Source organism: Salvelinus fontinalis, chromosome 6, assembly GCF_029448725.1.
Source record: "Salvelinus fontinalis isolate EN_2023a chromosome 6, ASM2944872v1, whole genome shotgun sequence".
NCBI lineage: Eukaryota > Metazoa > Chordata > Actinopteri > Salmoniformes > Salmonidae > Salvelinus > Salvelinus fontinalis.
Window position 1 is genome coordinate 83,336,031 of NC_074670.1, and position 27,481 is coordinate 83,363,511.

The 27,481-nt window shown below is 44.4% G+C and overlaps 1 protein-coding gene across 3 annotated transcripts in view; it reads right to left on the minus strand.

The window, feature by feature from the left end:
* Positions 1 to 651: 651 nt before the first annotated feature.
* LOC129858538 (catenin alpha-1-like) overlaps positions 652 to 27,481 on the minus strand; it is a 295,543-nt gene continuing 268,713 nt past the window's right edge. For 2 of the 3 annotated variants that reach the window (XM_055927844.1, XM_055927846.1), the window contains 4 exons: positions 22,798 to 22,932; positions 5,488 to 5,517; positions 4,565 to 4,777; positions 652 to 1,436 (listed from right to left, as the gene is read on the minus strand). In XM_055927844.1, the coding sequence (XP_055783819.1) occupies positions 1,359 to 1,436; positions 4,565 to 4,777; positions 5,488 to 5,517; positions 22,798 to 22,932 (456 nt within the window). In that variant the 3' untranslated portion in view covers positions 652 to 1,358. The remainder of the gene's footprint in view (positions 1,437 to 4,564; positions 4,778 to 5,487; positions 5,518 to 22,797; positions 22,933 to 27,481) is intronic. The other variant, XM_055927845.1, reaches the window with a different exon arrangement.

The window sequence follows — 27,481 nt, forward strand, 5'->3', positions numbered from 1 at the left end:
CAGACTACTCTTTAAAACCTGGGGGGTTAACGACAGGGAAAACAAGACTTCATCCAGACTACTCTTTAAAACCTGGGGGGTTAACGACAGGGAAAACAAGACTTCATCTAGACTACTCTTTAAAACCTGGGGGGGTTAACGACAGGGAAAACAAGACTTCATCTAGACTACTCTTTAAAACCTGGGGGATTAACGACAGGGGAAACAACAAGACTTCATCCAGACTACTCTTTAAAACCTGGGGGGTTAACGACAGGGAAAATAACTAAACAGTTCCAAATGTCAAAGAGGACAACAAAAACAGATTTCCTGTACTTAAAACATTCAATAATGACCATTCATTGTTACAATCGCAATAAGACCCGGGCGTGTGGTCTATGGTCAATATACCACGGCTAAGGGCTGTTATTAAGCACGACGCAACGCAGAGTGCCTGGACACAGCCTTTAGCCGTGGTATATTAGACATTTATCACAAACCCCTGACGTGCCTTATTGCTATTATAAACTTGTTACCAACAATTAGAGCAGTGAAAATACATGTCTTTGTCATACCGTGGCATACGGTCTGATATACAACAGCTTTCAGCCAATCAGCATTCAGGGCTGAAACCACACACCAGTGTATAATAAGTATGAAGTGATACGACACTAAAATATCAAACTTTTATTAGACAGAAACACATCGAGAATGAAAAATCAACTTGTATATATATTTTTTTGTATGTAATCAAAGCTAAAATCCCAAAGCTTCACCAGAGTAATGAGACAATAGAGACGGTTTAGAGTGTTAAGGACCATCTGGATCTACACATTATATACGGCACATAGTGGAATACCATTCAATACCCTCCCACCGGTCACGCAATTGTAAAATATATGTTAGAATGTAATTCTATAAAATACACATGGGGGCATGTCACATCACAGGTTAGGGGTAGAGGGACAGGGGGGGTCAAAATGATTAGTTGTCAGAATTAGATCTTACAGTATATCAATGAAACCATCCTTCTCATACCAACATTGGAATAAAAATCAAAACAAGGGGAAATAGAAAGGACCCTTTTGCTTTTTCTAATTGCCTTGTTTTCCCACTAGAGACATTATACGGATAGAGACAGAGCATCAGAAAGCAGTCGTGTTCCGCCTTACGGAGCCCGCATAGCAACGTCAAACCTGACAGCTTGACTAGACCAAGGAAGGAAAAGGAGGAATGATTTCCAACCAATTCTATTCTTATTTTCTCACTCTTTCTATTTTTTTTGTGACAAGACTTAAAAAGAAGCTCCAACCTTCCTGGCTAGCTATCCCAAACCCCTCCTCTAGCTCCACCCCCTTAACCAACTGATTGGTCCATCTCTAGATGCTATCCATGGCTTTGAACTCGCTGAGGGCCTGGACAGGATTGATGTGCTTCTTTTGGGATGACCTCTTGACCTAAGAGAAGAGAAGATCGCATTTTAAATGTCTTGCATCGTTAAATCTCCTTACAGGTCATAAAAAAAAGAAAGACTTAATTTACATTAGAAATATATAAAGGCTGGTTTCCCGGACACAGATTAAGCCTAGTTCTGGAATGAGATTCCACATTGAAAGCTTTTTAGTCCAGGACTATGCTTATCTGTCATGGACACCGACAGGGAACTGTGCAGGGGATTATTAAAGCTGGAATCGTTAGCGGGGAAACTACCACGTCTGAGATCATTCCCCGCTACTTACTTTAAACAACACCCCCCACCAAGTTGTTGAATACGTTTGTCATATATGCATAATCACTTTAACTATACATTCATGTACATACTACCTCAATTGGGCCGACCAACCAGTGCCCCCGCTCATTGGCTAACCGGGCTATCTGCATTGTGTCCCGCCACCCACCACACGCCAACCCCCTCTTTTACGCTACTGCTACTCTCTGTTCATCATATATGCATAGTCACTTTAATCATATCTACATGTACATACTACCTCAATCAGCCTGACTAACCGGTGTCTGTATGTAGCCTCGCTACTGTATATAGCCTCGCTACTGTATATAGCCTCGCTACTGTATATAGCCTCTCTATTGTATATAGCCTCTCTATTGTATATAGCCTCTCTACTCTCTACTGTATATAGCCTCGCTACTGTATATAGCCTCTCTATTGTATATAGCCTCTCTACTCTCTACTGTATATAGCCTCTCTACTCTATATAGCCTCTCTACTCTATATAGCCTCTACTGTATATAGCCTCGCTACTGTATATAGCCTCGCTACTGTATATAGCCTCTCTATTGTATATAGCCTCTCTACTCTCTACTGTATATAGCCTCTCTACTGTATATAGCCTCTCTACTCTATATAGCCTCTCTACTCTATATAGCCTCTCTACTGTATATAGCCTCTCTACTCTATATAGCCTCTCTACTCTATATAGCCTCTCTACTCTATATAGCCTCTCTACTCTATATAGCCTCTCTACTCTATATAGCCTCTCTACTCTATATAGCCTCTCTACTCTATATAGCCTCTCTACTCTATATAGCCTCTCTACTCTATATAGCCTCTCTACTCTATATAGCCTCTCTACTCTATATAGCCTCTACTGTATATAGCCTCTCTACTGTATATAGCCTCTACTGTATATAGCCTCTCTACTCTATATAGCCTCTACTGTATATAGCCTCTCTACTGTATATAGCCTCGCTACTGTATATAGCCTCTCTATTGTATATAGCCTCTCTACTCTCTACTGTATATAGCCTCTCTACTCTATATAGCCTCTCTACTCTATATAGCCTCTCTACTCTATATAGCCTCTACTGTATATAGCCTCTCTACTGTATATAGCCTCTCTACTGTATATAGCCTCTCTACTGTATATAGCCTCTCTACTGTATATAGCCTCTCTACTGTATATAGCCTCTCTACTCTATATAGCCTCTCTACTCTCTACTCTATATAGCCTCTCTACTCTATATAGCCTCTACTGTATATAGCCTCTCTACTGTATATAGCCTCGCTACTGTATATAGCCTCTCTATTGTATATAGCCTCTCTATTGTATATAGCCTCTCTACTCTCTACTGTATATAGCCTCTCTACTCTATATAGCCTCTCTACTCTATATAGCCTCTACTGTATATAGCCTCGCTACTGTATATAGCCTCGCTACTGTATATAGCCTCTCTATTGTATATAGCCTCTCTATTGTATATAGCCTCTCTACTCTCTACTGTATATAGCCTCGCTACTGTATATAGCCTCTCTATTGTATATAGCCTCTCTACTCTCTACTCTATATAGCCTCTCTACTCTATATAGCCTCTCTACTCTATATAGCCTCTCTACTCTATATAGCCTCTCTACTCTATATAGCCTCTCTACTCTATATAGCCTCTCTACTCTATATAGCCTCTCTACTCTATATAGCCTCTCTACTCTATATAGCCTCTCTACTCTATATAGCCTCTCTACTCTATATAGCCTCTCTACTCTATATAGCCTCTCTACTCTATATAGCCTCTCTACTCTATATAGCCTCTCTACTCTATATAGCCTCTCTACTCTATATAGCCTCTCTACTCTATATAGCCTCTCTACTCTATATAGCCTCTCTACTCTATATAGCCTCTCTACTCTATATAGCCTCTCTACTCTATATAGCCTCTCTACTCTATATAGCCTCTCTACTCTATATAGCCTCTCTACTCTATATAGCCTCTCTACTCTATATAGCCTCTCTACTCTATATAGCCTCTCTACTCTATATAGCCTCTCTACTCTATATAGCCTCTCTACTCTATATAGCCTCTCTACTCTATATAGCCTCTCTACTCTATATAGCCTCTCTACTCTATATAGCCTCTCTACTCTATATAGCCTCTCTACTCTATATAGCCTCTCTACTCTATATAGCCTCTCTACTCTATATAGCCTCTCTACTCTATATAGCCTCTCTACTCTATATAGCCTCTCTACTCTATATAGCCTCTCTACTGTATATAGCCTCTCTACTGTATATAGCCTCTCTACTCTATATAGCCTCTCTACTCTATATAGCCTCTCTACTCTATATAGCCTCTCTACTCTATATAGCCTCTCTACTCTATATAGCCTCTCTACTCTATATAGCCTCTCTACTCTATATAGCCTCTCTACTGTATATAGCCTCTCTACTGTATATAGCCTCTCTACTGTATATAGCCTCTCTACTGTATATAGCCTCTCTACTGTATATAGCCTCTCTACTGTATATAGCCTCTACTGTATATAGCCTCTACTGTATATAGCCTCTACTGTATATAGCCTCTACTGTATATAGCCTCTCTACTGTATATAGCCTTTCTACTGTATATAGCCTCTCTACTGTATATAGCCTCTCTACTGTATATAGCCTCTCTACTGTATATAGCCTCTCTACTGTATATAGCCTCTCTACTGTATGTAGCCTCTCTACTGTATGTAGCCTCTCTACTGTATATAGCCTCGCTACTGTATATAGCCTCTCTACTGTATATAGAAACAAGCGGAGCTGTTCTGCCTTGTAGAAGATCTCAACTTTAACAACACGATTCTCATTACCTTGTTGTTGGACCCATCTTCCTGTTTCTCTCTCTTGACCAGCGGTTTCTTCTCTGGGGCTTTCATCTTCCAGGAGATAGCAGGCATGTTGAGGGACTGCATGGCCATGGACTTCTGGTACTTAGTGGAGGCCACGTAGCTAGCCTTGACCGTGGACACCACCGTATTCATCAGGTTCTTAGCTGCCTGGATCAGAGACATAGCACTGTCCACCTGGAGGGAGAAGGGAGGAAGGGGAGAGGTAGGGGGGGAAGGGAGGAAGGGGAGAGGTAGGAGGAAGGGGAGAGGTAGGGGGGGAAGGGAGGAAGGGGAGAGAGGTAGGGGGGGAAGGGAGGAAGGGGAGAGAGGTAGGGGAGACGAGAGGAGGCGAGAGGAGACGAGGGAGATAGGGGGGAGAGGTAGGGGAGAGGAAGAGGGAGGTAGGGGAGAGGAAGAGAAGAGAAGGAGATAGAGAGGAGACAAGGTTAGCCCGTGTTTGAGGTAGAAGTTGTCCTCTTAACCACAGCTCTAGGATCAGATAACTAACTTAACCTTGGGAATATTATACAGTATAACCATATAGATACATCCCAAGGGGCCCTGGTCAAAGTCATGCCCTATTTAGGCATTAGAGTGCAATTTGGGAGCACATTATATCTGACCCCAGATCAGCAGTTAGAGGCAACCTGTATTTCCACCTGTAATGCTTCCCACCACCACCCTCACTGATCAGAGGGACACTGAGTTCATTTGATCCTATGTGTCTGGCTTTGGCCAATGCCTCAGGCTACGTCCCAAATTCCCCCATATAGTGCACTACTGTTGACTAGGGCACAAAGGTCAAAAAAGGGCCCAAGTCTCTGGTCAAAAGTAGTGAACAATATAGGGAATAGTTTGGGCTGCAGCCTGAGTGTAACTGTACTGTATCTGAAGGTTGGGAATACCTGGCTCTCTAGGAATGCTTGGGAAACCTCCTGTAAAAAGGGAAAAGGGAGAGAGGGAACTTGAACGTTAATAGTTGAACTGTAGATGTCAAGTGCAACATGATGGAGCCTCGGGCTAAAGGCTTCAGAGCAGGACGAGGCTGCAGCTGTGTGACTGTCGTATATCCAGCAGATTGACCATGTGGTGACCAGGGTATACTGAATAACACGCAGCAGATTGACCATGTGGTGACCAGGGTATACTGAATAACATGCAGCAGATTGACCATGTGGTGAACAGGGTATATACTGAATAACACGCAGCAGATTGACCATGTGGTGAACAGGGTATAACATGCAGCAGATTGACCATGTGGTGAACAGGGTATAACACGCAGCAGATTGACCATGTGGTGAACAGGGTATAACATGCAGCAGATTGACCATGTGGTGACCAGGGTATACTGAATAACACGCAGCAGATTGACCATGTGGTGAACAGGGTATAACACGCAGCAGATTGACCATGTGGTGAACAGGGTATAACATGCAGCAGATTGACCATGTGGTGACCAGGGTATACTGAATAACACGCAGCAGATTGACCATGTGGTGAACAGGGTATATACTGAATAACACGCAGCAGATTGACCATGTGGTGACCAGGGTATACTGAATAACACGCAGCAGATTGACCATGTGGTGACCAGGGTATACTGAATAACACGCAGCAGATTGACCATGTGGTGAACAGGGTATAACATGCAGCAGATTGACCATGTGGTGACCAGGGTATACTGAATAACATGCAGCAGATTGACCATGTGGTGAACAGGGTATACTGAATAACACGCAGCAGATTGACCATGTGGTGAACAGGGTATAACATGCAGCAGATTGACCATGTGGTGAACAGGGTATACTGAATAACACGCAGCAGATTGACCATGTGGTGAACAGGGTATAACATCCAGCAGATTGACCATGTGGTGAACAGGGTATAACATGCAGCAGATTGACCATGTGGTGAACAGGGTATACTGAATAACACGCAGCAGATTGACCATGTGGTGACCAGGGTATACTGAATAACACGCAGCAGATTGACCATGTGGTGAACAGGGTATAACATCCAGCAGATTGACCATGTGGTGACCAGGGTATACTGAATAACACGCAGCAGATTGACCATGTGGTGACCAGGGTATACTGAATAACACGCAGCAGATTGACCATGTGGTGACCAGGGTATACTGAATAACACGCAGCAGATTGACCATGTGGTGAACAGGGTATACTGAATAACACGCAGCAGATTGACCATGTGGTGAACAGGGTATACTGAATAACACGCAGCAGATTGACCATGTGGTGACCAGGGTATACTGAATAACACGCAGCAGATTGACCATGTGGTGAACAGGGTATACTGAATAACACGCAGCAGATTGACCATGTGGTGAACAGGGTATAACATGCAGCAGATTGACCATGTAGTGAACAGGGTATACTGAATAACACGCAGCAGATTGACCATGTGGTGAACAGGGTATACTGAATAACACGCAGCAGATTGACCATGTGGTGAACAGGGTATAACACACAGCAGATTGACCATGTGGTCAACAGGGTATACTGAATAACACGCAGCAGATTGACCATGTGGTGACCAGGGTATACTGAATAACACGCAGCAGATTGACCATGTGGTGAACAGGGTATACTGAATAACACGCAGCAGATTGACCATGTGGTGAACAGGGTATAACACACAGCAGATTGACCATGTGGTGAACAGGGTATACTGAATAACATGCAGCAGATTGACCATGTGGTGACCAGGGTATTACATGCAGCAGATTGACCATGTGGTGAACAGGGTATAACATCCAGCAGATTGACCATGTGGTGAACAGGGTATAACATGCAGCAGATTGACCATGTGGTGACCAGGGTATACTGAATAACACGCAGCAGATTGACCATGTGGTGAACAGGGTATACTGAATAACACGCAGCAGATTGACCATGTGGTGACCAGGGTATAACATGCAGCAGATTGACCATGTGGTGAACAGGGTATACTGAATAACATGCAGCAGATTGACCATGTGGTGACCAGGGTATACTGAATAACACGCAGCAGATTGACCATGTGGTGACCAGGGTATACTGAATAACACGCAGCAGATTGACCATGTGGTGAACAGGGTATACTGAATAACACGCAGCAGATTGACCATGTGGTGAACAGGGTATAACATCCAGCAGATTGACCATGTGGTGAACAGGGTATAACATGCAGCAGATTGACCATGTGGTGAACAGGGTATAACATGCAGCAGATTGACCATGTGGTGAACAGGGTATACTGTATAACATGCAGCAGATTGACCATGTGGTGAACAGGGTATAACATGCAGCAGATTGACCATGTGGTGAACAGGGTATACTGTATAACATGCAGCAGATTGACCATGTGGTGAACAGGGTATAACATGCAGCAGATTGACCATGTGGTGACCAGGGTATACTGAATAACACGCAGCAGATTGACCATGTGGTGAACAGGGTATAACATGCAGCAGATTGACCATGTGGTGAACAGGGTATACTGAATAACACGCAGCAGATTGACCATGTGGTCAACAGGGTATACTGAATAACACGCAGCAGATTGACCATGTGGTGACCAGGGTATACTGAATAACACGCAGCAGATTGACCATGTGGTCAACAGGGTATACTGAATAACACGCAGCAGATTGACCATGTGGTGACCAGGGTATACTGAATAACACGCAGCAGATTGACCATGTGGTGAACAGGGTATACTGAATAACACGCAGCAGATTGACCATGTGGTGAACAGGGTATACTGAATAACACGCAGCAGATTGACCATGTGGTGAACAGGGTATAACATGCAGCAGATTGACCATGTGGTGACCAGGGTATACTGAATAACACGCAGCAGATTGACCATGTGGTGACCAGGGTATACTGAATAACACGCAGCAGATTGACCATGTGGTGAACAGGGTATAACATGCAGCAGATTGACCATGTGGTGACCAGGGTATACTGAATAACACGCAGCAGATTGACCATGTGGTGAACAGGGTATACTGAATAACACGCAGCAGATTGACCATGTGGTGACCAGGGTATACTGAATAACTGCTCTCAACAACATGTGTGACTTGACACAAAGTGGGCCAAACAAGCTGTAACTACAAACAAAATGGAGTGAAAATGGTTCCAGTCTGCCGTGAAGCGTTCAGCCTTTTATACGGGTAAGAGTCTAGCTACATTTGTATTTCATGAACATGTGTACATGTCTAGACAACAGTGACCCATCCAGCTAGATGTGGCTGGGGGGGGGTTACAGCATTTCTTTCACATGACCCATCAATTTAGACCAGTGTGTCTGGGTCAGCATCTTCTAATAATTATATAATATGAATAAAATATTTTCATATGGTCACTTTCTATTTTTGTTATTGCTACTATGCAAGTAACCGTTTCACCATTTCACCGTACCGTTTACACCGTACTGTTTACACCGTCTGTATCCTGTTCATGTGACAAATAAACGTTGTACTGTGAAGAACAACATGACCTGCAACAAAGTCAGATTAGGAAACAGGCCAAGGACTAGATAGTGTATTTTTTACTACTACTTTTTGCTACTATTGTTTACTACACTACCTCACTCTGTTTAGCACATGGCCTCACATGTGAATCCTTACAGAGATGGGTGGGGCTAAAGCTTTAGAGGCTGTGAACAATTCTGATTGGATGTAGACAAAGAAGAGCTCACCAGTAGGTGTACCAAAACATTCAAAGGCCCTTTTACCAAAAGTGAGGTTACAAGTTTATCGACTTTCAAAGCGCAATTACTCTCTCATTGTTCCTCAACTGCAGTGTATGATATACCATTTTGTAGCTCTAAATCTCTACTTTTATCCAATGTACAAAAAAAAATAAAAAAAACATATTTTGCTAAATAAGACCTAGAGCTGACCCCCATTAGTCGACTGGTCAATTGTTTGGTCGACCAAGATTTCTTTAGTTAAGCATCCGGGAAAAAAAAATGTCATGGCACCTGTCTTGATTCACGCCTCTCTGTGGACTAAACCATCGCGGAGGCTACATGGACGGCACAGACCATCACTTTAAAGACATTATACTGAAAGTGTATATGGTTATATTATGTACAAATAATATATATATTTATATAACAAAGCACTTTCTCCCACGTTGGATACGGTCGTTGTCCGTGGTTCTGAAACCATCTTCAGCGTACCATTGAATTGCTGCCTTTTCCTATATTGCAAGGTGCATAATTACTAAATTAACCATCATATTGGGATTGAGAACAATGTGGCGGAGGCAGCAGAGAGGAGGAAACAGCCCTGGCCTTAGCCTAATTGAGGACAGAGGAAACCAAGTTAATTTAGGTCTATAATCAATAGTCTAACTCTTAAAATGTGCCTGGCTTTATAAATCATCCATTATTATCTACAGAAAAAAATAACAGATCTTGCTTCGGTTGCCTGTGTGTTTAATCGCCTACCGATTCTGTGAGCACCAGGCTTCATGCACCGGCAACACAACGGAAAAAATCATTTCACAGACTGGTCTGTTGTTAAGCTCTGCTCTGCTGTAATAAGGTGTGGCAGGTAGCCTAGTGGTTAGAGCGTTGGACTAGCAACCGAAAAAAGTTTGAATCCCTGAGCTGACAAGGTAGAAATCTGTCGTTCTACCCCTGAACAAGGCAGTTAACCCACTTGTTCCCCGGTAGGCCGTCATTGTAAATAATAATTTGTTCTTATCGAACTTGCCTAGTTAAAGGCTTTATCATTTATTTTTGTTGGAACAGACAGATGACTTATTTAGTGTTCCAAATATTGTCACACACACAATGTACACACAGCTCTCACTCCTATACCCTCCATTTCCTTCATCTCCTTGTGGTTACAAGTATTGTTGTGATGATCATTCTAATAATAAGTAGTGTTGTTATTAGCAGGCTTGGTATACAGTATCCTTGTATAAACGCCAAGCTGTAGGCCGAACAGCCCCTCCTGTTTAGTCTTCATACTGTAACTACTTAGGACTAGAGTTCAAACCCTTATATAGGCTACTGTATCAATCAATTGTTTATTCGTTCATGCCACACAGCATTTATGAGATATTCATGCTTTGAAATGTAATCAAGCATTTTTTTAAATTTTTATTAAATAACAAAGCTTTGAATAATTAGCCTAAATAATCAAATAAACCACAATTCACGAATGCATGCAACTGTTTTATAGAACAAACTCTGATACACGTATTTAGTATCGTCTACACTGTTCCAAATGGTCATAAAATTCTAATATTGTAATATCACAGCACCTGTTTGGCACACATAATACTAATGCAATGCTTGCTCCTACAATATACACACCTTTCTATTTGATCTCCTGTAGTTTCCACAACGAAGTCGAACGTCTTCCGCAGATCTGACTTCCCCTTTCCCTCCTGAGCAACCAGTAAACATTAGGCCCCGTTTCAATGGTTTCTTTTCAAAGTCCTCCCCATTCGTTTTGCTGTCACGTGTTACTGCGTTCTGAGTTTGTTTTAAACAAATGTGTTTATGTGATTATGATGGGTCAGGTCCTTATTGGTCACATGCATGCGAATGTCTAAATGTTTCACGTAAAGAGAGCAAGGATGACTGAGTCATTTGTGTCTTAATTATTTAATAAAACAGTGTGCTTAAAGCATCAGACAAGCTCAGTGCATTCGTAGTTGGTTTTTACTATTATTTAACACCTGTGTTTATTTTTTATTTTTTTTATTTATCCGTTATTTTACCAGGTAAGTTGACTGAGAACACGTTCTCATTTGCAGCAACGACCTGGGGAATAGTTACAGGGGAGAGGGGGATGAATGAGCCAATTGTAAACTGGGGATTATTAGGTGACCATGATGGTTTGAGGGCCAGATTGGGAATTTAGCCAGGACACCGGGGTTAACACCCCTACTCTTACGATAAGTGCCATGGGATCTTTAATGACCTCAGAGAGTCAGGACACCCGTTTAACGTCCCATCCGAAAGACGGCACCCTACACACAGGGCAGTGTCCCAATCACTGCCCTGGGGCATTGGGATGTTTTATTAGACCAGAGGAAAGAGTGCCTCCTACTGGCCCTCCAATACCACTTCCAGCAGCATCTGGTCTCCCATCCAGGGACTGACCAGGACCAACCCTGCTTAGCTTCAGAAGCAAGCCAGCAGTGGTATGCAGGGTGGTATGCTGCTGGCAAACACTGTGTTTAAACATTGACCAATCGATTGGTTGAAAGAACAGGACACCTCTCGGTCGGCCAATACTTTTTTTTGGGTCGGTGACAGCGCTAATAAGACTGAATATAGGTGGCGAGTCACATACAGGAAATGGATTGAAGCCTTTTTGGGATTCAGTCATATGAGTAGTGAAAGCATTAAAGTGTTTGGGCACCGGTTATATTTTGTCAATATCAGAATCGAAATAAAAAAGTTAAATAAATAAAGCCAAAGAAAAGTTAAGGAAATTAATGCACTGAAAAGAAAATCGAACGTTCATGGTTTTAGTTTTGGTTTTATGTTCCCTGAAACCTTGGGGCAACAGGGGCGGAAAGAGTAGAGGCACAGTGACAGTCAGGTATAATGAAGAACTTCCTTCCTGTCATTCAGGGGTGAACTTTAATTTAATGTTATTTGTATAGCTTTCAACACCTCCTTCTCCAAACGCATTGGAGGAGAAGATCTTAAAGGGATACTTTATCTACTACCCCAGAGTCAGACGAACTCGTGAAAACCATGTTTGTCTCTGTGTCCAGTATGAAGGAAGTTGGAGGTAGTTTTGTGAGCCAATGCTAACTAGCGTTAGCGCAATGACAAGAAGCATGCTATCAGATACCCATAGACTTCCAGTCATTGCGCTAAACGGTAGTTAGCAACTTCCTTTAAACTGCACACACAGAGACATAAAAACGGTATCCAAAAGTTCATCTGACTCTGGGAAGATAAAGGGCCTTTATTGTCAAATCCCTGAGTGTCTCTTTTACGTTGCTTCCCTCTGGCACTCTCCAATAGGTTTAGAGAAGCAGGCAAGGAAGAGATTATAGGGAATCGGGTAAAAACAATTGAGCTTCAGTGTTTACAAATGTGAGAGCTCCTGCATGAGGTTCCAGGTGTTGCTGTTACACTGAAGGACAGAGGCGGTGTTCTGATTCGTGAATTAACAACCTCACCCGGATGAGTCTGGAGCCGGACCAGGGCTAACCCAGTCTGGAGCCGGACCGGGGCTAACCCAGTCTGGAGCCGGACCGGGGCTAACCCAGTCTGGAGCCGGACCGGGGCTAACCCAGTCTGGAGCCGGACCGGGGCTAACCCAGTCTGGAGCCGGACCGGGGCTAACCCAGTCTGGAGCCGGACCGGGGCTAACCCAGTCTGGAGCCGGACCGGGGCTAACCCAGTCTGGAGCCGGACCGGGGCTAACCCAGTCTGGAGCCGGACCGGGGCTAACCCAGTCTGGAGCCGGACCGGGGCTAACCCTCAGAAGAGCCTCAATTTGTCTGGGAATGGACTCTACAAGGATGTCCTTTTGGTGGTGGGCCATTCTTGATACACTCGGGGAAACTGTAGAGTGTGAAAAACCCAGCAGCGTTGTGGTTCTTGACACAAACCGGTGCGCCTGGCACCTACTACTATACTCTGTTCCAAGGTACTTCAATCTTTTGTCTTGCAATCCATGACACAATCTTCCTCAAAGGCTTAAGCATCCTTCTTTAACTTGTCTCCTCCCCTTCATCTACACTGATTGGAATGGATTTAACAAGTGACATCAATAAGGGATCATAGCTTTGACCTGGTCAAAAGTAATGCATTGTAAAGGTTATAGTGCCATTTGGAACACAGGCCTTGGTAGAAACGGCTATTGTTGGAATAAACTGGGAGTGTCTGAAATGGTAGCCTATTCCCTACACTCACTATGTGGTCACTGGTCAAAAGTAGTGCACTATAAGGAATAGGGTGCCAACTAGGACTCACACTACCACTGTGTTTCAGGTCCACGGGACAGGAAGAGGAGTAGGGGAAAGAGGAAGATGAGGAAGAGGAAACTCATTTTCCTCCACTTGAAGAAAGCAGAAAACCGTCAAGTTGAAACGAGATGCGGATTGGAGAGCAGGTTTTTAAGGCTCTTCCTATAAACTTTATATCTTCTGGCAGGATGTTATCTTAAAGGGATACTTCAGGATTTTGGCAATGAAGCCCTTTATCTATTTCCCCCAGAGTCTGATGAACTCATGGATACCATTTGTATGTCTCTGCGTGCAGTTTGAAGGAAGTTTCAAACTAGCATTAGCGCAATTGCTAGCTAGCATTAGCGCAATGCCCAGAATGCTTTGGTAACTGCTAGCATCCTAGTAGATACCACTGTCAAAATCCCCAAGTATCCATTTAAGCCAGTGACTAAGCAACTGGGAGAAAAGAAAGGCATTTTGGGACACTAGTCTCTTTAAGAGAGAACAGGAAAGGAAACAGCGAAGGGAAGTCTTTTAACATTAAGGGTGGTAGTGTAGTGCACACTACTTTTAGTGCACACTACTTTTAACCATATAGTGCACACTACTTTTAACCAGAGCCCTATGTGCCTTGATCAAATGTAGTGCACTCGGAAATAGGGCGTCATTTTGGGAAGCAAACAAATAAATAATAACAGCTTGATAAAAGTATCTAATTTTTTCTTTATTCTGTAATTATCTGTATCAAACACCGGCTGTAAATTATACAAGGCAAGGGAATGAATCATTAGTTAAATGGGAAGCAATTTATTGGGTTATTAAGTTTAAATGCAGTTATTCAATGAGGCTAAGAAATATTAAATTACAGATTTGCTTTGAAATTGAGAAAAGGAACCCGGTGGATGAATTCAAATGGAGCAATTTTAAAGTGAAATGAGCAGAAAGGAGGATGAAACCGTATATTTGATACTATGACTCACTAAGGGGAAAAAACGCCTTTTCGGTCTGGTTTGGATAAAACTTCTCATCTCACGGAAGGAAATCTAGGTGAAAATATTAGCGTAGTTAAAAGTTTAGTTTCAAAAGGGTCAGTCTTCGGTCTACTTTAGAGTGATGACCCAAACGGCACCCTACTCCCTATGTAGTACACTACCTTTGACCAGAGTAGTATGGCACTCTGCTCAAAAGAAGTGCACTATATACAAAATAAGGTGCCATTTGGAACACATTCAAAGCTTCCTTAAAGGTAGCAGAAGTACTAATTAAGTCGTTTTTGGGGGTGTCTGTACTTTACTATTTAAATTTTTCCAACTTTTACTTCATACATTCTCTCTGACACCCAAAAGTACTCATTACACTTTCACAGGAAAATGGTCCAATTCACACACTTAAAGAGAACATCCCTGGTCGTCCCTACTGCCTCTGATCTGGTGGACTCACTAAACAGAGAACATCCCTGGTCGTCCCTACTGCCTCTGATCTGGTGGACTCACTAAACAGAGAACATCCCTGGTCATCCCTACTGCCTCTGATCTGGAGGACTCACTAAACAGAGAACATCCCTGGTCATCCCTACTGCCTCTGATCTGGAGGACTCACTAAACAGAGAACATCCCTGGTCATCCCTACTGCCTCTGATCTGGAGGACTCACTAAACAGAGAACATCCCTGGTCATCCCTACTGCCTCTGATCTGGAGGACTCACTAAACAGAGAACATCCCTGGTCATCCTTACTGCTTCTCATCTGGAGGACTCACTAAAAAGAGAACATCCCTGGTCATCCTTACTGCTTCTCATCTGGAGGACTCACTAAACAGAGAACATCCCTGGTCATCCTTACTGCCTCTGATATGGAGGACTCACTAAACAGAGAACATCCCTGGTCATCCCTACTGCCTCTGATCTGGAGGACTCACTAAACAGAGAACATCCCTGGTCATCCCTACTGCCTCTGATCTGGAGGACTCACTAAACAGAGAACATCCCTGGTCATCCCTACTGTCTCTGATCTGGAGGACTCACTAAACAGAGAACATCCCTGGTCATTCCTACTGCCTCTGATCTGGAGGACTCACTAAACAGAGAACATCCCTGGTCATCCCTACTGCCTCTGATCTGGAGGACTCACTATACAGAGAACATCCCTGGTCATCCCTACTGCCTCTGATCTGGAGGACTCACTAAACAGAGAACATCCCTGGTTATCCCTACTGCCTCTGATCTGGAGGACTCACTAAACAGAGAACATCCCTGGTCATCCCTACTGCCTCTGATCTGGAGGACTCACTAAACAGAGAACATCCATGGTCATCCCTACTGCCTCTGATCTGGAGGACTCACTAAACAGAGAACATCCCTGGTCATCCCTACTGCCTCTGATCTGGAGGACTCACTAAAGAGAGAACATCCCTGGTCATCCCTACTGCCTCTGATCTGGTGGACTCACTACACAGAGAACATCCCTGGGCATCCCTACTGCCTCTGATCTGGAGGACTCACTAAACAGAGAACATCCCTGGTCATCCCTACTGCCTCTGATCTGGAGGACTCACTAAACAGAGAACATCCCTGGTCATCCCTACTGCCTCTGATCTGGAGGACTCACTAAACAGAGAACATCCCTGGGCATCCCTACTGCCTCTGATCTGGAGGACTCACTAAACAGAGAACATCCCTGGTCATCCCTACTGCCTCTGATCTGGAGGACTCACTAAACAGAGAACATCCCTGGTCATCCCTATTGCCTCTGATCTGGAGGACTCACTAAACACAAATGCTTCGTTTGTAAATGATGTCCGAGTTTTGGAATGTGCCACTGGCCTAACAGCCAATAATTTTCTAAAATTAAATTGTGCCGTCTGGTTTTTGAAATCGTTTATACTTTTACCTTTGAAACGTAAAGTATATTTTAACAAATCCATTTACTTTTGATACTTAAGTATATTTAAAACCAAATACATTTAGACTTTTACTCAAGTAGTATTTTACCGGGTGACTTTCACTTTTACTTGAGTCATTTTCTATTAAGGCGTCGTTACTTTTACTACAGTATTACATGTTAGTACTATTTCCACCAGTGGTGTGAGGTAGCAGACTGTGGAGGGACCCCTAGGTTACTATGAGGTAGCAGACTGTGGAGGGACCCCTAGGTTACTATGAGGTAGCAGACTGTGGAGGGACCCCTAGGTTACTATGAGGATGGACCCCTAGGTTACTATGAGGTAGCAGAATGTGGACGGACCCCTAGGTTACTATGAGGTAGCAGACTGTGGAGGGACCCCTAGGTTACTACGAGGATGGACCCCTAGGTTACTATGAGGATGGACCCCTAGGTTACTATGAGGTAGCAGACTGTGGAGGGACCCCTAGGTTACTATGAGGTAGCAGACTGTGGAGGGACCCCTAGGTTACTACGAGGATGGACCCCTAGGTTACTATGAGGATGGACCCCTAGGTTACTATGAGGTAGCAGACTGTGGAGGGACCCCTAGGTTACTATGAGGTAGCAGAATGTGGAGGGACCCCTAGGTTACTATGAGGATGGACCCCTAGGTTACTATGAGGTAGCAGAATGTGGATGGACCCCTAGGTTACTACGAGGTAGAAGAATGTGGAGGGACCCCTAGGTTACTATGAGGATGGACCCCTAGGTTACTACGAGGTAGCAGAATGTGGATGGACCCCTAGGTTACTACGAGGTAGCAGAATGTGGATGGACCCCTAGGTTACTATGAGGTAACAGAATGTGGATGGACCCCTAGGTTACTATGAGGATGGACCCCTAGGTTACTATGAGGTAGCAGAATGTGGATGGACCCCTAGGTTACTATGAGGTAGCAGAATGTGGATGGACCCCTAGGTTACTATGAGGATGGACCCCTAGGTTACTATGAGGTAGCAGAATGTGGATGGACCCCTAGGTTACTATGAGGATGGACCCCTAGGTTACTATGAGGATGGACCCCTAGGTTACTATGAGGTAGCAGAATGTGGATGGACCCCTAGGTTACTATGAGGAGGGACCCCTAGGTTACTATGAGGTAGCAGAATGTGGATGGACCCCTATGTTACTACGAGGATGGACCCCTAGGTTACTATGAGGTAGCAGAATGTGGACGGACCCCTAGGTTACTACGAGGTAGCAGAATGTGGATGGACCCATAGGTTACTATGAGGATGGACCCCTAGGTTACTATGAGGATGGACCCCTAGGTTACTATGAGGTAGCAGAATGTGGATGGACCCCTAGGTTACTATGAGGATGGACCCCTAGGTTACTATGAGGATGGACCCCTAGGTTACTATGAGGTAGCAGAATGTGGATGGACCCCTAGGTTACTATGAGGATGGACCCCTAGGTTAATACGAGGATGGACCCCTAGGTTACTACGAGGTAGCAGAATGTGGATGGACCCCTAGGTTACTACGAGGTAGCAGAATGTGGATGGACCCCTAGGTTACTACGAGGATGGACCCCTAGGTTACTACGAGGTAGCAGAATGTGGATGGACCCCTAGGTTACTATGAGGATGGACCCCTAGGTTACTATGAGGTAGCAGAATGTGGATGGACCCCTAGGTTACTACGAGGTAGCATAATGTGGATGGACCCCTAGGTTACTACGAGGTAGCAGAATGTGGATGGACCCCTAGGTTACTATGAGGTAGCAGAATGTGGATGGACCCCTAGGTTACTATGAGGATGGACCCCTAGGTTACTATGAGGTAGCAGAATGTGGATGGACCCCTAGGTTACTATGAGGATGGACCCCTAGGTTACTATGAGGTAGCAGAATGTGGATGGACCCCTAGGTTACTACGAGGTAGCAGAATGTGGATGGACCCCTAGGTTACTATGAGGATGGACCCCTAGGTTACTATGAGGTAGCAGAATGTGGATGGACCCCTAGGTTACTACGAGGATGGACCCCTAGGTTACTATGAGGTAGCATAATGTGGATGGACCCCTAGGTTACTACGAGGTAGCATAATGTGGATGGACCCCTAGGTTACTACGAGGTAGCAGAATGTGGATGGACCCCTAGGTTACTATGAGGTAGCAGAATGTGGATGGACCCCTAGGTTACTACGAGGTAGCAGAACGTGGATGGACCCCTAGGTTACTATGAGGTAGCAGAATGTGGATGGACCCCTAGGTTACTACGAGGTAGCAGAACGTGGATGGACCCCTAGGTTACTATGAGGTAGCAGAATGTGGATGGACCCCTAGGTTACTACGAGGTAGCAGAATGTGGATGGACCCCTAGGTTACTACGAGGTAGAAGAACGTGGATGGACCCCTAGGTTACTATGAGGTAGCAGAACGTGGATGGACCCCTAGGTTACTATGAGGTAGCAGAATGTGGATGGACCCCTAGGTTACTACGAGGTAGCAGAATGTGGATGGACCCCTAGGTTACTACGAGGTAGAAGAACGTGGATGGACCCCTAGGTTACTATGAGGATGGACCCCTAGGTTACTATGAGGTAGCAGAATATGGATGGACCCCTAGGTTACTACGAGGATGGACCCCTAGGTTACTATGAGGATGGACCCCTAGGTTACTATGAGGATGGACCCCTAGGTTACTATGAGGTAGCAGAATGTGGATGGACCCCTAGGTTACTATGAGGTAGCAGAATGTGGATGGACCCCTAGGTTACTATGAGGATGGACCCCTACGTTACTATGAGGATGGACCCCTAGGTTACTATGAGGATGGACCCCTAGGTTACTACGAGGTAGCAGAATGTGGATGGACCCCTAGGTTACTATGAGGATGGACCCCTAGGTTACTATGAGGATGGACCCCTAGGTTACTACGAGGTAGCAGAATGTGGATGGACCCCTAGGTTACTATGAGGATGGACCCCTAGGTTACTATGAGGTAGCAGAATGTGGATGGACCCCTAGGTTACTACGAGGTAGCAGAATGTGGATGGACCCCTAGGTTACTACGAGGTAGAAGAATGTGGATGGACCCCTAGGTTACTACGAGGTAGCAGAATGTGGATGGACCCCTAGGTTACTACGAGGTAGAAGAATGTGGATGGACCCCTAGGTTACTATGAGGATGGACCCCTAGGTTACTATGAGGTAGCAGAATGTGGATGGACCCCTAGGTTACTACGAGGTAGCAGAATGTGGATGGACCCCTAGGTTACTATGAGGATGGACCCCTAGGTTACTACGAGGTAGCAGAATGTGGATGGACCCCTAGGTTACTATGAGGATGGACCCCTAGGTTACTATGAGGTAGCAGAATGTGGATGGACCCCTAGGTTACTACGAGGTAGCAGAATGTGGATGGACCCCTAGGTTACTATGAGGATGGACCCCTAGGTTACTACGAGGTAGCAGAATGTGGATGGACCCCTAGGTTACTATGAGGATGGACCCCTAGGTTACTATGAGGTAGCAGAATGTGGATGGACCCCTAGGTTACTATGAGGTAGCAGAATGTGGATGGACCCCTAGGTTACTATGAGGTAGCAGAATGTGGACGGAAATTAGATGTTTTGACTATTGGAGCACATTTACATAGTCGTTCATCTGATATGTTGATAATTATACGATGCTGTTCCATGTCTGTTCTATTTTTGTAATTAACATACCAGTTTACACTTGATTTTCAGTTTACTTATTTATCATTTGGTACCAGGTAGTTAGCAACTTGGCAGGATTAATGACAGCAATGTAAGAAGTGGGCTGTAGATCACTGTGTTACCCGTTTCTCACGCTAACAAGGCAGATCAACGCGTTACCCGTTTCCCAGGCTAACAAGGCAGATCACTGTGTTACCCGTTTCCCAGGCTATCAAGGCAGATCACTGTGTTACCCGTTTCCCAGGCTAACAAGGCAGATCACTGTGTTACCCGTTTCCCAGGCTAACAAGGCAGATCACTGTGTTACCCGTTTCCCAGGCTAACAAGGCAGATCACTGTGTTACCCGTTTCCCAGGCTAACCAGGCAGATCACTGTGTTACCCGTTTCCCAGGCTAACAAGGCAGATCACTGTGTTACCCGTTTCCCAGGCTAACAAGGCAGATCAACGCGTTACCCGCTTCCCAGGCTAACAAGGCAGATCAAGTGGTAGCCAGTTCTTAACCTCATTCAGCATAATTCTCAAACATAGTTTTCTAAAACAGATGGACCAGTGGAGAGAAGAGAAGGCCAGGTGTGAGTCAGAAGAGCCCTGGGTGGGATTTGAACCCATGCTGACTGGTATGTGTGTACCGGGGTCAGCGGCTCTAGAAGCAGGACACAGCATGTAGTGTTACTAACAGTGTAAAGCTAGACTACATATACAGTGTTACTAACAGTGTAAAGCTAGACTACATATACAGTGTTACTAACAGTGTAAAGCTAGACTACATATACAGTGTTACTAACAGTGTAAAGCCAGACTACATATACAGTGTTACTAACAGTGTAAAGCTAGACTACATATACAGTGTTACTAACAGTGTAAAGCTAGACTACACAGCATATACAGTGTTACTAACAGTGTAAAGCTAGACTACACAACATACACAGTGTTACTAACAGTGTAAAGCTAGACAACATATACAGTGTTACTAACAGTGTAAAGCTAGACTACACATACAGTGTTACTAACAGTGTAAAGCCAGACTACACAGCATATACAGTGTTACTAACAGTGTAAAGCTAGACTACACATACAGTGTTACTAACAGTGTAAAGCCAGACTACACATACAGTGTTACTAACAGTGTAAAGCTAGACTACATATACAGTGTTACTAACAGTGTAAAGCCAGACTACACATACAGTGTTACTAACAGTGTAAAGCTAGACTACACACAAAACCCCATATAATGACCAAGAATAATGTTTTAACAACCGTTTACAAAATGATTGAACATTAAAAGCTGAAATGTATTGACTCAATCAGTATTCAACTCCTGTGTTATGGTAAGGAGCCTAAATAAGTTCAGGAGTAAAAATGTCCTTAAGTCACAATAAGCTTCATGGACTCACCCTGTGTGCAATAATAGTGTTTAACATAATGTTTTATCTCTGTACCCCTCAAATACAATTAGATTTAAGGTGCCTGTCGAGCAATGCATTTCAAACACAGATTCAATCTCAAAGACCAGAGAGGTTTACCAATGCCTCACAAAGAAGGCCACCGATTGGTAGATGGGTAAAAATAAAAAGCAGACATTGAATATCCCTTTGAGCATGGTGAAGTTATTCATTACACTCTGAATGGTGTATCAATACACCCAGTCACTACAAAGATTCAGGCGTCCTTCCTAACTCAGTTGCCGGAGAGGAAGGAAACCGCTCAGGGATTTCACCATGAGGCCAATGGTGACTTTTAAACAGTTACAGAGTTTAATGGCTTTGATGGGAGAAAACTGAGGATGGATCAACAACATTGTAGTTACTCCACAATACTAACCTAAATGACAGTGAAAAGAAGGAAGCCTGTACAAAATAAAAATATTCCAAAACATGCATCATGTTTGCAACAAGGCACTAAAGTAAAACTGTAAATAGAAAGCGTTAAGTTTAGGGCAAACACAACACATCCCTGAGTACCACTTCATATGTTCAAGCATGGTGGTGGCTCCATCATGTTATGGGTATGCTTGTCATCGGCAAGGACTAGGGAGTTTATTTTAACATTTCAAAGAAATGTATAGAGCTAACCAACTGCAAAATCCTGGAGGAAAAGCTAGTTCAGTCTGCTTTCCACCAGACACTGGGAGATTAATTCACCTTTCAGCAAGACAATAACCTAAAACACAAGGCAAAACCCTAGAGGAAAACCTGGTTCAGTCTGCTTTCCACCAGACACTGGGAGATTAATTCACCTTTCAGCAGGACAATAACCTAAAACACAAGGCAAAACCCTAGAGGAAAACCTGGTTCAGTCTGCTTTCCACCAGACACTGGGAGATTAATTCACCTTTCAGCAGGACAATAACCTAAAACACAAGGCCTAATACACAGGAGTTGCTTCCCAAGATGACATTGGATGTTCCTCAGTGGCCTAGTTACAGTTTTGACATAACTTGGCTTGAAAATCTATGACAAGACTTGGCTGTCTACAATGATCAGCCACCAACTAAACAGACCTTAAAGAATATGAAAAATAAAGAATATAAAGACCTTAAAGAATATGAAAAATAACAATGTGCAAATATTTTACAATCCAGGCGTACAAAGCATTTAGAGACTTACCCAGTTCTAACCACTAGACATGTAAAGTGTTTGTAACAAAGTACATCAGTTCTTACCCCAGAGACCACGAGCTCTCCTCCCAGGTTCTGGACCTCTGCTTTGACCTTACTACAGATGTTGAGCTGGTGGCAGTACAGAGCAATACGCTGCAGGTAGGCCAACAGGTCCTGCTTACAGGCTGAGTCTGGACACTGGAGAGACCGAGAGAGAGAGACGGGGTTAAACTAGGACATACAGGCAGAGTCTGGACACTGGTGAGAGAGAGACAGGGTTAAACTAGGACATACAGGCAGAGTCTGGACACTGGAGAGAGAGAGAGAGACAGGGTTAAACTAGGACATACAGGCAGAGTCTGGACACTGGAGAGAGAGAGACAGGGTTAAACTAGGACATACAGGCAGAGTCTGGACACTGGAGGGAGAGAGACAGGGTTAAACTAGGACATACAGGGGGAGTCTGGACACTGGAGAGAGAGAGACACAGGGTTAAACTAGGACATACAGGCAGAGTCTGGACACTGGAGAGAGAGAGAGAGACAGGGTTAAACTAGGACATACAGGCAGAGTCTGGACACTGGAGAGAGAGAGACACAGGGTTAAACTAGGACATACAGGCAGAGTCTGGACACTGGAGAGAGAGAGAGAGACAGGGTTAAACTAGGACATACAGGCAGAGTCTGGACACTGGAGAGAGAGAGATTAAAAAAGAAAATGCAGTGGAATGAAAAGGATGGATGGAGAAAGGTCTAATAAAGCTGAACAGGAAGGTGTGTGTGTGTGTGTGAACCCAACCACAGCCAGTCTTCCGTGACCTTTCAGGACACACACACACACACACACACACACACACACACACACACACAGGAAATGCCAATTCACCATATTATAGTTACTGACACAGCAGCATTTTAATGTGCTGCAGCGTGGCGTGTGTGAGATGCACCGTACAGCTAGCCTGGTGGTGGTGGTGGTGGTGGGGGGGGGGGGGGTCTATTGTTCTGGTTTTGTCTGTACCAGCCACTGCCTGTCAACAGAGTTAATGGATGCCCCCCCCCATGGATGCCCTCCCCCATAGAGAACCCAGAGAGAGCCTTAGTGTGTGTGAGTCTCTGTGTGTGTGTGTGTGAGTCTCTCTGTGTGTGTGTGTGTGAGTCTCTCTGTGTGTGTGTGTGTGAGTCTCTGTGTGTGTGTGTGTGTGTGTGTACACAACACTGATTAAGGCTGATGCGCTGCGGGAGCCACTGTCTTTTGATGTAAGCCTGGCCGTGAAGTCTGGACAGCCCAAGCATACTGCTCTGTTACCCACGCATAGATATAACACACTAGTGTGTGTGTGTGTGTGTGTGTGGGGGGGGGGTGCATATATATACATTCCTCTCCCAGACATCAGCCTTCATCTACAGGGGTGAAACACACTATGTAGACTTACTACAGCTACAATGAACACTGCCCGTGGCTGCACTATGGGTCCTGGTCAACAGTAGTGGAGTATATAGGTAACAGGGTACTCTATATGGGACATAACCCATGCCCACCCCACCACACTCCCTAGACCACCCAAACGTCATTCAAAATGGTGCCGTCTGGCCACAGTCAACAACTTCACTGGGCAGAAAAAATAAGAAAGAAAAAGGCTCGTCTTCTGACTCCAAAGTGAAACGGCCGTAAGAGACTGATAGTACGTGGTGTATATATATAAATATATAATCACACATCTTCACTTAACAAGTCAGGCCTTCCCTCCCTCGCATCGCCAACAAGACACGCTTGTATAACAGCACCAAACATCTTCACTTTGTGCCCTGGAGGAGAAGAGGCCAGTTAGACAGGTGTAGAGGAAGAGGACAAACTCCCTGGAGGAGAAGAGGCCAGTTAGACAGGTGTAGAGGAAGAGGACAAACTCCCTGGAGGAGAAGAGGCCAGTTAGACAGGTGTAGAGGAAGAGGACAAACTCCCTGGAGGAGAAGAGGCCAGTTAGACAGGTGTAGAGGAAGAGGACAAACTCCCTGGAGGAGAAGAGGCCAGTTAGACAGGTGTAGAGGAAGAGGACAAACTCCCTGGAGGAGAAGAGGCCAGTTAGACAGGTGTAGAGGAAGAGGACAAACTCCCTGGAGGAGAAGAGGCCAGTTAGACAGGTGTAGAGGAAGAGGACAAACTCCCTGGAGGAGAAGAGGCCAGCGTTAGTCAGCACTATTCACACAGACTTCAGACATAAACCAGCAGCTAGGGAGACACAGGGGTGTCTGTGAGAGATGATCAACTGTGGATGACCCGAGAGCCTCCAGGACAGACTGACGGAGGCTTTATCCGATATCACACCTCTGAACTGGTGGGGTGTGAGTGAGTGAGTGAGTGAGTGAGTGAGTGAGTGAGTGAGTGAGTGAGTGAGTGAGTGAGTGAGTGAGTGAGTGAGTGAGTGAGTGAGTGAGTGAGTGAGTGAGAGAGAGAGAGAGAGAGAGAGAGAGAGAGAGAGAGAGAGAGAGAGAGAGACAGAGAGACAGAGAGACAGAGAGACAGAGAGACAGAGAGACAGAGAGACAGAGAGAGAGAGAGAGAGAGAGAGAGACAGAGAGACAGAGAGACAGAGAGAGAGAGAGAGAGAGAGAGAGAGAGAGAGAGAGAGAGAGAGAGAGAGAGAGAGACAGAGAGACAGAGAGAGAGAGAGATGGGGCCGTAACGTGTTAGGTGCCACCGGCAGGGAGAGCAGTGTGACTTGAGATCCACGGCGTAGTTCCAGCAGATAGGGGTAACAACGTGCTGTGTGACAGGTTGCCTGGCGGACTTTCCTATTCCACGTCGTCTGGGAAGACCATCTCTAACCGACTGGAATTGGGGATTTTTTAAATTTGTTTGTGTGTGTAAAAGACCCCCACATGTCAAGCTGAATAGCTCCACTTCAGAGAGAACTGTGAAGGTCTGGTTCAGGGGTTCTATCCCTGATGATACGCAACAAAAACTTTGTGTCTGAGGTAAAAAGTTACAAAGGCCCTGGCAAGAATAAAACAGTATTAAGTGTGTTCCTTCTGTAGGTCTACAGAGTTAATGAGACCTCTATTGGACTACAGTGGCGGGGGGGGGGGGGGGGGGGGGGGGGCAAGGGTTAATGGGGGAATTCTATTGGACTACAGTGGCGGGGGGGGGCAAGGGTTAATGGGGGAATTCTATTGGACTACAGTGGGGGGTCTCTAGTTATAATGTCTACTAGGTTTCATCTCTCTCAGTCTCTAGTTATAATGTCTACTAGGTTTCATCTCTCCCAGTCTCTAGTTGGGTCTCTAGTTATAATGTCTACTAGGTTTCATCTCTCTCAGTCTCTAGTTATGTCTACTAGGTTTTATCTCTCTCAGTCTCTAGTTGGGTCTCTAGTTATAACGTCTACTAGGTTTCATCTCTCTCAGTCTCTAGTTATAATGTCTACTAGGTTTCATCTCTCCCAGTCTCTAGTTGGGTCTCTAGTTATAATGTCTACTAGGTTTCATCTCTCTCAGTCTCTAGTTATAATGTCTACTAGGTTTCATCTCTCCCAGTCTCTAGTTGGGTCTCTAGTTATAATGTCTACTAGGTTTCATCTCTCTCAGTCTCTAGTTATGTCTACTAGGTTTTATCTCTCTCAGTCTCTAGTTGGGTCTCTAGTTATAACGTCTACTAGGTTTCATCTCTACCAGTCTCTAGTTGGGTCTCTAGTTATAATGTCTACTAGGTTTCATCTATCAGTCTCTAGTTGGGTCTAGTTATAATGTCTACTAGGTTTCCCAGTCTCTAGTTATGTCTACTAGGTTTCATCTCTGTCTCTAGTTGGGTCTCTAGTTATAACGTCTACTAGGTTTCATCTCTCTCAGTCTCTATTTGGGTCTCTAGTTATAATGTCTACTAGGTTTCATCTCTCTCAGTATCTAGTTGGGTCTCTAGTTATATTGTCTACAAGGTTTCATCTCAGTATCTAGTTGGGTCTCTAGTTGTAACGTCTACTAGGTTTCATCTCTCCCAGTCTCTCAGTCTCTAGTTGGGTCTCTAGTTATAACGTCTACTAGGTTTCATCTCTCTCAGTATCTAGTTGGGTCTCTAGTTGTAACGTCTACTAGGTTTCATCTCAGTCTCTAGTTGGGTCTCTAGTTATAACGTCTACTAGGTTTCATCTCTCTCAGTCTCTAGTTGGGTCTCTAGTTATAACGTCTACTAGGTTTCATCTCTCTCAGTCTCTAGTTGGGTCTCTAGTTATAACGTCTACTAGGTTTCATCTCTCTCAGTCTCTAGTTGGGTCTCTAGTTGTAACGTCTACTAGGTTTCATCTCAGTATCTAGTTGGGTCTCTAGTTGTAACGTCTACTAGGTTTCATCTCTCTCAGTCTCTAGTTGGGTCTCTAGTTATAACGTCTACTAGGTTTCATCTCTCTCAGTCTTTAGTTGTGTCTCTAGTTATAATGTCTACTAGGTTTCATCTCTCCCAGTCTCTCAGTCTCTAGTTGGGTCTCTAGTTGTAATGTCTACTAGGTTTCATCTCTCTCAGTCTCTAGTTGGGTCTCTAGTTGTAATGTCTACTACATTTCATCTCAGTCTCTAGTTGGGTCTCTAATTATGTCTACTAGGTTTCATCTCTCTCAGTCTCTAGTTGGGTCTCTAGTTATAATGTCTACTAGGTTTCATCTCTCCCAGTATCTAGTTGGGTCTCTAGTTATAATGTCTACTAGGTTTCATCTCAGTATCTAGTTGGGTCTCTAGTTATGTCTACTACGTTTAATCTC